Below are 13,835 nucleotides of genomic sequence, written 5' to 3'. Positions count from 1 at the left end.
GAGGTCGGGCTGTAAAGTGACTTAATTCATTAGTTCATTAATTAAAAATACGGGTAGCAAAATAGCTTAGCATTGATTACTAACTGCTTCTACTATATCTTATGTGACTTAGGGGCACAGGCTATAGTCGTGGATGCATGACAGCATGAGAAGGAAGCTGAACAAACAGTTTCAAACACAACACAGTAGAAACAAAAACATAAAATGGGTTGATTCTACAGACACTCAAATCCCAGCCTCATAAGACTTCTACGTTAACTCCTAGTACAAAAGCTCCCCTAAGATAGCCAAAAAAGGGGAGATAAGTGTTTAAAGATATGATGTTACCCAGAGTCTTTCTGATTTGACAAATTATATTCTGATATTGGTCATTATTGACTCACAGTGAAAATGCATTTTAATCAACTTCAATGATCCTAACGGTGTGCAACAGGTCATACACTATTCAAGAGAACAAAAACTCTTCTAACACTCCAGAAAAAAATTTTTTAGCTATATTTTCTAAAATCTGGAAACAGGTTATATCTTTACAATATACAATGGCACAGAATAAACCTTCCCATTCCAATTGAGAGGAAGGTACATATAGTGAGGCAAGATTGGATGGAGACGGAAAAAAAAAATCCAGCAACTCAAAGACCCAGTACCCTAGCTTTGTCTCAGATACATGGGGCTTCAGTTTCACAGGGTATAGATGGCCCTATGACTGAAATTTCTCATTCATCACTCAGTTTTGTTACTGTAACTCAGTATATGCATCTCTCCATGATATATTTCTCAGAGCTTAGGTATCTCAACATCTTATGGTCTCAAAATGCACCCTGGGCTACATACCCAAAGCCTGGTGAAATGAAATCTCATAGTTTCTTTACTGGGGCACTGTCTTGCAAAACATAAATAGCTGGAGCAACGCTGAACTGAAATCACAGAGACAGAATACATGACCTTGAATTGTGCATCATTCTTGTTTTAAAAACCAGTACAATGGGGGATGGAGAGATGGCTCAGAGGTTAAGAACACTGGTTGTTCTTCCAAAGGTCCTGGGTTCAATTCCTAGCAACCACATGGCGGCTAACAAGCATCTATAATGAGATCTGGTGCCCTCTTATGGCTGCAGACAGCATACTGTATCAATAATGAATAAACAATTAAAAACAACAGTACAGCAATGGGGGATCCTGCCAACTTTGGTTTATAAACTGAGATGAAATATGCCAGGCATGCTGGGCATGGTGGCGCACGCCTGTAATCCCAGCATTTGGGAGGCAGAGGCAGGTGGATAGCTGTGAGTTCAAGGCCAGCCGGGTCTACAAAGTGACTCCAAGACAGCCAAGGCTAACACAGAGCGACTTCGTCTCAAAAAACCAAAAAAAAAAAAAAAAAAAAAAAAGAAAGAAAGAAAGAAAGAAAGACGCCAGGAATGGACCAGAGTTGCAGTAGGTTTTATATAAAGTTCCTTCTTTGCAATCACTTTGTCTATACTTTCTATTAATTTAAGGTGTAGTAAGAATGGATGTTACCCATCTTAGGGTTCCAATGCAGAGGTAGGGCTTTCTATGTACTGGTGATAAGCTCCTTGAAAATCCCTTCCTCTCTTTCAGGATTTGACTGCCATATAAAGCTACCTAGTTCTATTTTTTTCCCTAAACCCACAGACTGCATTTCCTTCTGCCCCACTTGTTGCTTTTTTAGATGGTTCTTTCAGTTCACAGTCCAACATTGTGTAAGGTCAGAATAGAAACTCAACCTAGAAAATTATAGCAAAAACCATGGACAAACATTGTTCCCTGGCTTGCTTGCTTACTTGAGCACTCTCTTATTTGCAGCCTGACCTCTTTTCCAACCAAAGCACACTTGATAAGGAATACTGCAACCCTAGTGGAAGAGTCCCCTACATCTATCATCAATCAATATAATCTCTCACAGACATAGCAGTCAGCCATTCTGATGAGGGCATGCCTCATCATTAACATTTTTACTTGCTTTAATTGGCTTATCTGCAGCTGAAAGCTTCTTAAGCCTAGAAGCCTGCTAGCTTGGGCCTCTTGGGGTTCAGGAATAGCCCACACTGACCACGTGGACCCCTAACTCAGGTCAGAGACAGTTTACTAACCATTTAACAAAGACTCACTGGTCAAGAACAAAGTATGGGTTTGAAAAAGGACACTGTGACCCAGACCATTCACAGGGTAATTTAAAAGGATAATCAGGAAGAATCAATTTTATTTCAGGTATATTGTATCCTACCCAGGCAAGAAGAATTAATTCTATTCCTGCTACATTGTGCCTAGGTGGATAGACAAAGCATTTTAAACTGATTCTCGATGGGATATAAGGTAGGGGACACTGGGGATGTTCTAGTGCCCTACTCTTCTCCTGAGAAAAAAACAATGCAGTTGCTTAACTCCAACAGAACACATATTTGTCTTTAACCCAAGCAGAACAAGCATTTATCATCTGTTGTCACTGATTCATGGTATTGTTTGGTGCTTCCTACTGGACTGGATTTCTGGTATCCTGCCAAGGAAGGATAGAATCACCTCAAAGAACTGCATCTAAACTAGTTCACACCCCCTTTTTCTATCAACCCTTTCTCCCCTACCTCTGGTTGGTAGATTAAAAGGAAGATAAAGGGATTTAGGAACCCTAAATGAGGTAGGTTTTGAAAAATCTAAACCTACAATAGAGGTGGCACTGGAGCTCACAGAGTAGCTCCAGTTGAACAAATCTTCCACCCTGTGAGTTCTCTGTCAGCAGCAACTACAACTGATGCTTTGGGTGCTGCTGCCTTTTCCATGGCTTCAGCTTCTCAGTTTCTCCAGGAGTGTGATCGCTCATCCCAGCACTCTGGAGATTTAGCCACAGCAGCTCTGCAGTCCTGGGGTGTTGTTGTCTGGAGGTGTGGAGAGGCCAACAACACAAGCTGAAGATCTGAGAAACCTACTCATGGAACACATGTAGATGGCACCCAGGTGAGCAGAAGATGTAAAAAGGGGGCAGCCAGGGAATGATGTAGGGGGATTCCAGGGCCAACACTTGAAACAGCCCTGCCTGGCTGCTGGAGATCCTCAGAAGGGGACCTGGAAACTTTCTTGCAAAGTACACATAATTCACAAAAAGAGTCCATGACAGAGAAGGGTTTACCAGTTGCTTGATTCTGCATGAATATTAATAGAAAACTGCATCAGCTAACTGATATGAAAATGTTTGCACACAGATCTGGTCTGTTTCCATTCACATGCTGGGAAATGACATCATCACTCACCTTTCCCCAATCAGGTCTTTCTTCATAGTATTGGCTCTTGCAGCTGACTGTCCTAAACATTAGTCTGTGAGCTAGTTATGCCCTGTCCTGCTTCACCTTGCAGTGTAAACATAAACTGTGCATCCTGTTCTGTTCTGAAGACAGAAGCCATGATCCACATGAAAAGCTTTATTCCTGATGTGGAAATGGACAGTTCACAAATTGAGTAAAATGAGTTATTTCAAAACTCTGCTGTGGTACACTCCTTTAATTAAAGAACTTAGAAAGTTTAGTCAAGAAGAAAGCAAGGCCATTTCTCTGGGAAACAGACAGCCGTCAAGGCCCCCCTGAGTTAGCATACCTTTATCAGAAAGATTTTCTCCAAGACATTAGATGCAGCTGTGCCAGAATTAATATACCTTGTCACCCAGACATCATAATACAAACAAATAAAAAATTACTAATTAAAAAGTCTCTGTAATGACAGCTAAAATCAGATTTTGCATTCTACATGCTGCTGCCCTTAAATTTCTTTAAATTTAGTCTGCAGGTTATGTTTTGAACAATTTAAATATGGATTGACCACAGCAAGCCTAGCCACTTAAGACATTTACCCAGCAATGATAGTGAGAGAAGTATTTCTCAAGGGCACCAGTGCTTCCAAACATCAGTGAACGAGTCCTAAGTGGAAGGTCCCAGAGGATTAAAAAGAAAGGAGAAGTAGAAGATAGAAAGTACAAAAGCTGAGGTGAGGAGGTTTTGCACAAGTTATGTCTCATGTCTAGTAAGGTTTGTAAGAATTGCATCTTGTATACCGCTCACAGGGGGAAATGAATTAAAAGGGCGATGTTTATGAACCAAGTGAAGCTTCATACAATGAGACAAACTCGAGAGGAGAGAGAGGATCTTACACCTAAATGTGAAATGCTAAGAGCAGAACTTGCAGAAGATCCTACATAAAATAAGGCTTTCCAAGGTTGGCATCCTTCCTAGAGCATTTCTATACAGCAGCCCAAGCTCCAAAAGAATTGTCCCAATGCAGCCCCATCAGAAGTTATTCGGTGACCAGAGCCAGGGTCAGGTCCAAGAAGGCACTAGGGTCAGATAGGACCCCAAAGTTGGCCGCATCTGGCCTCTGCTTACCACATAGCCCCTGGGAACACCCACCACACCAGCTCCTGCAGCTCACCTTTCTGATCCTCCCTATTGTGGGTATTCAGTTGGCATCTGCAGTTGCCCTCTGCCTCCCCTACATGCTCTGTTACATCCCACTTCTTTCTCCAACCCTGCCCCTGCAAGGAAAGCCTCTGCATATTCTTAGCATTCCCTGAGATGCTCCTACACCCTCCCCTGGGGCCACAGGCTTCCCTAGTACAGCAGGTGGCAGATACTTCATCTTCCTTCACCTGCAATCCTTGTTGCCATACTTGGGGTTGGGGTGTGCTTTCTTCTGGCTTTGTCCCCTGAGGCTACTGAACAAGCCCAGGAATTTCAGTTCCCAAGTAAACTTGCCCTTTTATGTTCAATCTGGCTTCCACTGGTTTATTTCACCTGGAGATAACCCATCAGCCCCCAGCAACCCTGAGCTCACCAGGTTCTCATTTTGGACCTTGCTTGAGCTTCCCTCACAGCACTCAGCAGCAGTGCTCAAAGCACATCACACAGAACCATTAAAGAAAGCTCAGCTAAAGATTGCACCTGTGCATGGCAGCCAGAAGAAAATGTCTCATCTTCAGACTGGCTGGTCCACCTGGAGGCTCTGATTGGCCAGCGAGTCTCGAGTGACATGAGCACCTCCCTTAGAATTAGAGTGTCCTGAAGGGAAACAGCACAATAATTCATGGCCCAGGCTTCCTGTCGAGGGCCATACATTTCCAGGTCTGCAGAGATTGGCATTTCAGTAGCACGTGTGCATATTCTCCAATAGCCTACTGGTCTATCTTCCCACACAGCCCCACCACTCCAGCTAGCTCTCCACAGCAGCCTGCTCCTCCCATTCTGTGCAGTGACCCTCCACTCACCATGTCGAGACTTTGGAACTTGCTTGAGCTTCTCTCACAACACCCAGCACCAGAGGACAGAGCACACCACGCGGACCCACCCAAGTCTGCGCAGTCACAAAGCTGACTCTTCAACAAGACTACTGGAAGAACCCGCCTCCCCATCTGACCTGGGGCGTGTCTCTAGCTGGAGGACCTGATTGGCCACTACGTCTTGAGTGGCATATACACTTCTCCAGGTTAGCATGCTCTGGAGGGGCACAGAATCATGGTTGCTGGCTAAGCTTCCTACCCAGGGCCAAAAGTTTTCCAGAGCTGTAGAGGCTTGCATTTCAGTAGCACTGTTCTCCAACGGCCTCAACATCTGTCTTCCCAACTAACCCGGGGAGGACACACTGCTTGTGCTTCCTCACCACAGCCTCCTGCTCCTCCCCTCTGTGGACAGTGACCCTGACCTCAACAAATCACATACTCAGTAGCCACTTCCCCTGCTTCCTCCTCTAACTAGGTGGGTAACTTGAAGAGCCCATTTCTCAACTTGCAGTGGAGTTTTCCACATGTCTCACTGGTAAAGAGCAATGTTAGAAGACAAGACTTTAGTTTCGTGTCTTCAGGCGGGGTACAAGCAAACTACTGCTTCTTTTTACCAGGGAGTTATGAGACAACCCGGGGAGAAAAGCAGGAAACAGATGGCAAACACTGGGAAACACTGTTGTTAGCCTTCAACTCTTCCCGAGTGGGAAAGTGAAAAACAATTGCACAGCTATGTTAGTCAAGGTTCTCTAGGTGAATGGAATAGATAGAAGGAATCTTTCTTTGGTCCCAGGTGTTTTTCATATCTATCATGTGAAAGGTAGCTGTACACAGCATGAAGCCACAAAAGCAAAATTTTGTTTACTAAACTCTCTCCTTAATTTTGAATATTTGGGTACCCTTTCAGTTGTGGCACAGATTGAATACTCCGCTCCAAGTTGAAGGATAGGCTTTGCAAGCTATGCACCCTGATTCCAGGAAGAAGGGAAGTGCCTGAACACGCTGAAGGGAGAACAGACAGGTACAGCAGTTGTGACCTGGTGAGCTCAGGGTGGCTGCCCAGTAGGGGCCTGGCGGTCATGGCACACACCTTTAATCCCAATTCTCAGGAGGCAGGGACAGGGGATCACTGTGAGTTCCCGGACAGTATCATCTGCAAAGTGAGTTCAGGACACCTAAGGCTACACAGAGAAACACTGTCTTAAAATAAAACAAACCAAAAAAGAAACAAAGTAACTCATTTGAGTAATGTAATCAACTGACCATTTCAGTAACATGTGGAGCATAGTTTCTGCTTTCAGACCAGACCAGAAGGTCTGCAGTAAATGCCCAGTGGAACGGAGTAGACAATAGCTAGATCACAGACTAGGTTTTGAGACTCAGCTACAGGCAGAAGTCCTCATTGTGAAGAAGGACCTGATTCTAGCTGGGTGTGTGGATTTGTAACTTGCCAGCTTTATTAATTCATGCATGTGAATAAAAGCTATCGGATGATGGGTTACAATTTGGTTAGGTTAGCTGGAGCCAGTGACTATTGCAATTTCAGTTAAGGGGCCATTGACTGTAGCTGTGTGTGTCAGGTTAAGGATTTCAGCAGCTAACATTGCACATAGGGGGAAGGTCGATCCCTGTCTTATTAATGCCATTCCCTCTACCAGAGAAGTTTCTGCTCTTTTACAAAGTCAATCTACCTATGTGTTTTCCAAATTAGATTTATCTTTCTTTCTTTCTTTCTTTCTTTTTTTTTTTTTTTTTTTCGAGACAGGGTTTCTCTGTGTAGCCTTGGCTGTTCTGGACTCACTTTGAAGTCCAGGTTAGCCTCGAACTCACAGCCTCTGCCTCCCGAGTGCTGGGACTACAGGCGTGCGCCACCACCGCCCGGCTTATCTTTCTAAAACGTCAATTGATGATGTTTTTACAATTCACTTTTCTATGTATCACTGCTCTAATCTTTTATTTGTTCTGCTCATGCCAATGTTTTCCAATAATTAAAATACTCATTCTTTTTCTCAGAGGCTTTCATATTTATTTCTGCTTAGAGCATCAGCACCTTTAGATCACCCTTTCTTCATGCTGTGTAGTTAAGATTTTTTTGAGCACCTAACCCTCTGATTCCCACTGCCTGGAAGGCGGTCCTTCACTTCCTTACAGGCAAGGCCCTAACTAGGAAATCAGGACAGGGGCACCAGTGAATGATTGTCCTCTATCCTCCTTGGATTTGCGGGGGAGTTACAAATAAAGGGGACCTGTGTAAGAATTGTTTTCCCTGACCAACTTTGAAGTGAGGTAGTCACAGCACAGACATGGATGGGGAGGAAGAAAAGTGAGAGGTTTACTCATTTCACAGTAATGGGTATTAGCAATGAGTAGTCAGGTATTCAGTTTAAGATGATCAGTAAATGTCCAACTATCCATTTTTGGAGGGTCACAGACCAAGGCAATAAAGGATATGCATGAGGATATGAACTCATTTCACAAACCAAATTTCTGAAGTTTGTTTAGTTCTATCAACGCAGAATAAATGAGCACACTAGTCTAGCTCTACCTGACAAGAATCTTATTTTTCCTGTTTGAAAAAGATGGGGGTAAATCTTGGTGTGATCTACTACATATATTTAGTCTCTGAATTATTTTGGACCATACAACGACCACGACGTTCAAAGGCTTTACCGCAGTCATTATATTCATGACGCTTCTGTCCTGTATGAATTCTTTCATGGCTCTGAAGAAATTTGTGATACACAAAAGCTTTACAACATTAATTATATTCATGAAGCTTCTATTCCGTATGAATTCTTTCATGTCTTTGAAGAGACCTGTGCCATGCAAAGGCTTTACCACACGGCTACATTCATAAGCTTTCTCTGCTGTATGAATTATTTCATGTATTTCAAGACTATTGTGCCATGCAAAGGCTTTACCACACTCATTACATTCATAAGGTTTCCCTCCTGTATGAATTCTTTTATGCATTTGAAGATCCTTGTGTAGTGTAAAGGCTTTACCACATTTGGTACATTCTTAAGGTTTCTCTCCTGTATGAATTATTTCATGACTTTGAGGATGATTTTGCTGCGCAAAGGCTTTACCACCGTGATTACATTCATAAGGTTTCTCTCCTGTATGAATTCTTTCATGCCTTTGAAGAGACTTATGCCATGCAAAGGCTTTACCACATTGGTTACATTTATAAGGTTTCTCTCCTCTGTGAATTGTTTCATGACTTTGAAGATATCTGTACACTGCAAAAGCTTTACCACATTGATTACATTCATAAGGCTTCTCTCCTGTATGAATTCTTTCATGCCTTTGAAGAGAGTTGTGCCATGTAAAGGCTTTACCACACTGGTTACATTTATAAGGTTTCTCTCCTTTGTGAATACTTTCATGATTTTGAAGATATCTGTACAGTGCAAAGGCTTTACCACATTGATTACATTCATAAGGCTCCTCTTCTGTATGAATTCTTTTATGCATTTGAAGACGATTCTGCCATGGAAAGGCTTTACCACATTGATTACATTCATAAGGTTTCTCTCCTTTATGAATTCTTTCATGCCTTTGAAGAGAACTTTTCCGTGTAAAGGCTTTACCACACTGATTACATTCATAAGGTTTCTCTCCAGTATGAATTTTTTCAGGAATTTGAAGATAACATTGATGGTCAAAGACCATAAAACATTTTTCACATTCATAAGGTTTCTCTCTAGTTTTTGTTCTTTTATGAATTTGAAGACTACTGTGATTTTAAAAGGCTTCACCATACTGAATATTTTCATATTGTGTCATTTCAGTACGAATTATTTCATGCCTTAGAGGATGACTTTGACATAAGAAAGATTTACCACACTGAGTAAAGAGACGGAGTTTTCCTCCATTATATCTTCTTTGATTCCTGCAACGATGATGGGTACATGTCAAAGTTATACTACATTCATTACACTGATGAATCTATTTATCTGTGTGAATGAATTTTACCATTTGGTCTAATTTTAAAAGTAATCAGATCTCATGTAATATCACTTTATTGACTTTCATTTTTCCTTCCTTCTTCAAGTATTCTTTTGCATTTTTCAAGAGCCTTGTGATTGTAAGACCATGTATTCCATGGACCACATTTATAGCATCATTTTACTACAGAAGAGGGTTTTTTTCATATTGGAAAAGAACTGGGAGAAGTCAGATTTACCACTCTGATTGCATTAAATTTTTTCCAATCATGTGAGTCATATTATAATTGAAAGTGAACCAAGGCAAACAGAGGCAATCTATATTGATAGCCTCATAGATGTTTTTCTGGATGTATTACCAATAAAATTGGAAAAGCCATTCATTGTACACACTATTACATTCAGAAAGTCTACACGTTATGGGTACCACTACAAATCTTCTAATTCTTCTGGGTAAGAGAGGGTTATATGGCTTTGTTCAATGTTCCTATGCCGACAGGGCTTGTATCCATTGTAATAAATGATATATCTATTAAAGAAGATAACAAATGAAAAGGTTTACCTTGCACTCACAGTCTCACTTTTTATTTTTTCCATTGAAATATTGTATGGGGATAAAAGTTTCTCCAGAAAACTTTCTTCACTTTCACAAACTGCCTCTCTCACTAAACTTAGCAACATTAATGCAAATATATTAGGAACACGAGCTTTATTATGGTCTATTTGTTTATTAGAAGGTTAATGTGTATATCTTCTGCAGTATCTAAGTAGTACGAGACTAAAGAGATTAGCAGTTCTATATGCTAGCTCACTATGGTTCATATGGTGATATCTGTTAATACATTGTTTTCTTATCTTCTTTCTTAGAGAAATGACTTACAAAAATAAACCAGATAGCTGATTTTGAGGTACATGTTTTTGTCAGAATTTAATAATCATCGATACACTTCAAGCAGTGCATATTTACACTCTTGCATCTGTGTAGAACTTAAAGGATGCACTAAAAGTAATTCAGGTGCACATTTGTATCAATTTGCACATGAAAATTACCTTCTAGATCTTCTAGAACTTTGAAGATTTTCTTCAATGTTATGGTCTTCCCAATTGTAACCTAAAATAGAGTAGCAGAAAATGCATGGTATATTATTGGAAATTAGGCAAAATTCAAGTTACCCTTCAGTTAACCTCAGACATCTGGCTGATTTATTCATCTCATTCATCCTCAGTTTCAGTTGACATTACAATAACAAATAATAGCAATGGAGAAACAGTTTTCACTAGAGTTTAAAGCAACATAAAATTCACAGTCCTACCTATGGCAGTGAGGTTCCTGTAGGTCTCCAGCATCACCTCTCTGTAGAGACTCTTCTGGGAAGGATCCAGCAAAGCCCACTCTTCCTGAGTGAATTTCACATTCACATCATCATAGGTCACTGCATCCTATAATATCTCATACAGGTGTGCAAGAGAAAGCATAATAGTGATAACACTGTAACTGTGTCCTTTATTGACAATATATTCACATAATTCTGTGGCTTCCTCCACTTATTTCCTGATACAGATGTTCTAATGTAACCAAGTCATTTAATAAGGATCCTAAATACTGAGGTCCACTGGTGTCATTCCTCGCCCCTTGAATAGGACATAGCCTTTCAAGATAAATGCCAATCAACATAGAGGAATGGGGACATAGAGAAACAGTTGAGGAGAACTGGGCTCATGTCAGAGAAGTTGTATAAACAAGTATTAATTATAAAAATGATTTTTATACTGAGTGTATTTTCTCATTCCGTTAATCTCAGTAGTCAAGAAGTTCAGGCAGGAGTAGCTCATGATTTGACTGCCAGCCAAGTCTATGCAATAAATTCTAGGACAGCAAGAACACACAACCAAACAAAACAGATAAAGAGAACTATCTGGTCTTTACTGAAGTTCCTACAAAGCATCAGGCATTCACTCCAGGTCTGTATCATCTTCCAGAAACTTAAAGTGCCCCAATTTAAACGGTACCATAAATAAGATCTTACTAATAGAAAATATATGTTTAAGAAGTTAAAAATGGAGAGATGAAAATATTAGCAATATAGATGTTGATAATAAATGAACAACATAGGGCAGGGGAGATGGTACACTAGAGCTATTGCTGGTCTTGCCAATAAGGTAAGTCAATTGCCAGTATTCACACTGGAAGTTCACAACTACCCATTATACCCATTATACCAAGTTCAGATTCCTGAGCCTGAGTCCATCTTCTGACCACGATAAGGACCAGGCACATTTTCATGTACATATTCATGCACAAGGCAAAATGCACATATTCGTTTAAAAACTCAGATAAATGCTACTTGTAGGTAGAATTACAGACAACTACATTCCAGTGTCCCAGAAAGCTCATGTAGTTTAATGTCATGAATACATGCCATCCTGAGGAATAGAATATAGTCACTTCCAACTTTACAATTCAAACTGTGGATGAAAATATGCACAACAGCACATTTACGTGCAAGCATACATGCAAATACTACATCCCAAGCCCATCAGCTTGTAATATAAAAATAAAACAAGCTAGGCATTTTGTGCAACATCAAATCTCAGCACTATTTAGCAAGAGTAAGATAGATAACTAAGTTAAAAGTTGGCTTGGTATATTTGCCTACTTTCAAGACAGCAAGAGCTACACAAAAAACATTTTCTTCAAAGTTAAAATTCAAAATGAAAAACATAAACAGTTAAAATAAAAACTAATTCAAACTATAAAAATTGTAAGCTGTCAAAAAAGCTTAGCATTGAATTGCTTCTACTGCATCTTCTATGAAATAGGGATGGAGTGTATACTAATGAGGGCAAGACAGCACAAGAAGGAAGCTGACTGGTCAGTTCCAACCACAACACAGGAGACACAAGGAACAAGAAAAGGGTTGAGTCTACAGACACTCAAATCCCATCCTCACTAAAGAATCTAGAAAGGCTCCTTTTAGAAAAGCATCCATAATATTCCCCAAAGAATGCCACAAATGGGAGACAAGTGTTCAAAGACATCATTCTACCCGAGAGATTTTCTTATTTGGTCACTCCATGAAGAAAATATATTTCGTCTCAATTCAATGATCCTATGGTCTGCAACAGCACAGACACTGTTCAAATGTCCAAAGATTCATTTGACACTAAAGGCAATCTGTTGACTTCGACATTTTGTAAAATCAGAAAACAAGTTATATCCTTCCAACATACAATGGCACAGAAAAGTCTTTCCCATTCCAATAGAAAGGAATGTGTACATAGAGATAAAAGAATGGACCAAGGCAGGAAACCCAACAGAGCAAACACCAACTCCTGCTGCTCTTTCTCAGAGACATAGGGCTTTGGTTTCCAAGGACTTAGATGGCCCTATCCCTGCAAGATCTCACATATTTCTCAGTTAGGTCCTTCCAATTCCTATGTGCATCTTCCCTGGGCAGCTTTCTCATAGCTTAGGTATCTGAACCTCTTGTCCTATCAAAATGCTACTCAGGCCTCATACTCAGAGTTTGAAGCTATAAATCTCACAGTATTCTCACTTTGCCAAACACAGATAGCTGCAACAGTGCTGAACTAAAACCACAGAGGAGGGATCCATGACATGAAATTTTGCATAATTTTTGTTTCCGGAACCAGCACATATAGATGATATGGTCAAGTTTGGCTTCTCATTTGGAATGAATCCTTTTCAAGTTGGGCCACAGGTGTAGATGGTTTTATAGGAAGTTCCTTCCTGGGTCTAGAAATCACTTTGCCTACTGCTTCCATTAGCTTTAGCCTGAGGGAGCATTACACTTAGGGCACTTTCTTGGGCTTAAAAAGCAGAGCAAAGGGCTTCTTTTGAATGATGATGATATCCTTAAAATCCCTACATCTGTTCCATCATGTGGTTGCCATCTGAAACTACCTAGTGCTCTTTTCCTCTAGACCACAGACTTTGCATTTATTTCTACCCTTCCTGTTGATTTTCTTCACTGTAGTCCTGAATAAGTCACTAGCAATAACCACCCAAGTGATTCAATAGTCCATCTAAGAAATCTGGCCTTTATTCATAAATTCTGCCCTATTCAATTACTCTGGCCATGGGCAGAATAAAAGGTTTTGGGCCAAAATATCACACAAATGAGCTCTAGATTAATTTTTTCATGGAGTACATTTTACAGTGAAATCCTATGACCTCAACAGCCTCTGCCTGTATTACTCTCAACAGTCTCTGCATTACTCTCTTCCAGGACCTACAAAAGCAGCTGGGTAATCTCTTTTTTTACAGCTCTCTATGTTTTTTGTTATTCATGTCCTTAGTTTTCCACCTTCCTCCAAAAGAGAATATTCCAGGTTGTATCCAGCATTAAAATAACTTGTTGTGCACCATCTTAAATAAATTTCTACTTACTACTTGGCTGTTGTGACTAAATCCTCTAACCAAAAGTATCTTAGGTCTGAATAGGTTTACATGTTTGGTCCTGTCAGATCACACTCCATCATTTTTGGAGCTACAGGCAGAATCTCAAGCTAGAAAATGAAGCCAAAACAATTAATAAACATTGTTTCCTGGCTTGATCTCTGGCTTTGTCACTGTCTCATGCTCA

General features: G+C 40.5%; 1 protein-coding gene across 1 annotated transcript; it reads right to left on the bottom strand.

Annotated features, from left to right (window-relative positions):
* Positions 1 to 10,274: 10,274 nt before the first annotated feature.
* Positions 10,275 to 10,851, bottom strand: LOC311586308 (zinc finger protein 431-like; the record flags this gene model as incomplete). Its single annotated transcript, XM_084762278.1, has 3 exons — positions 10,275 to 10,339; positions 10,542 to 10,668; positions 10,843 to 10,851. 3 exons carry the CDS (start codon positions 10,849 to 10,851, stop codon positions 10,275 to 10,277), a joined length of 201 nt encoding a protein of 66 aa, XP_084618404.1.
* Between the last annotated feature and the right edge of the window lie 2,984 nt (positions 10,852 to 13,835).

Source organism: Acomys minous, assembly GCF_964271855.1.
Source record: "Acomys minous genome assembly, chromosome: 16".
Lineage (NCBI taxonomy): Eukaryota > Metazoa > Chordata > Mammalia > Rodentia > Muridae > Acomys > Acomys minous.
The sequence above is the reverse complement of the archived record's forward strand: the minus strand, read 5'-3'. Positions and strand labels throughout refer to the sequence as shown.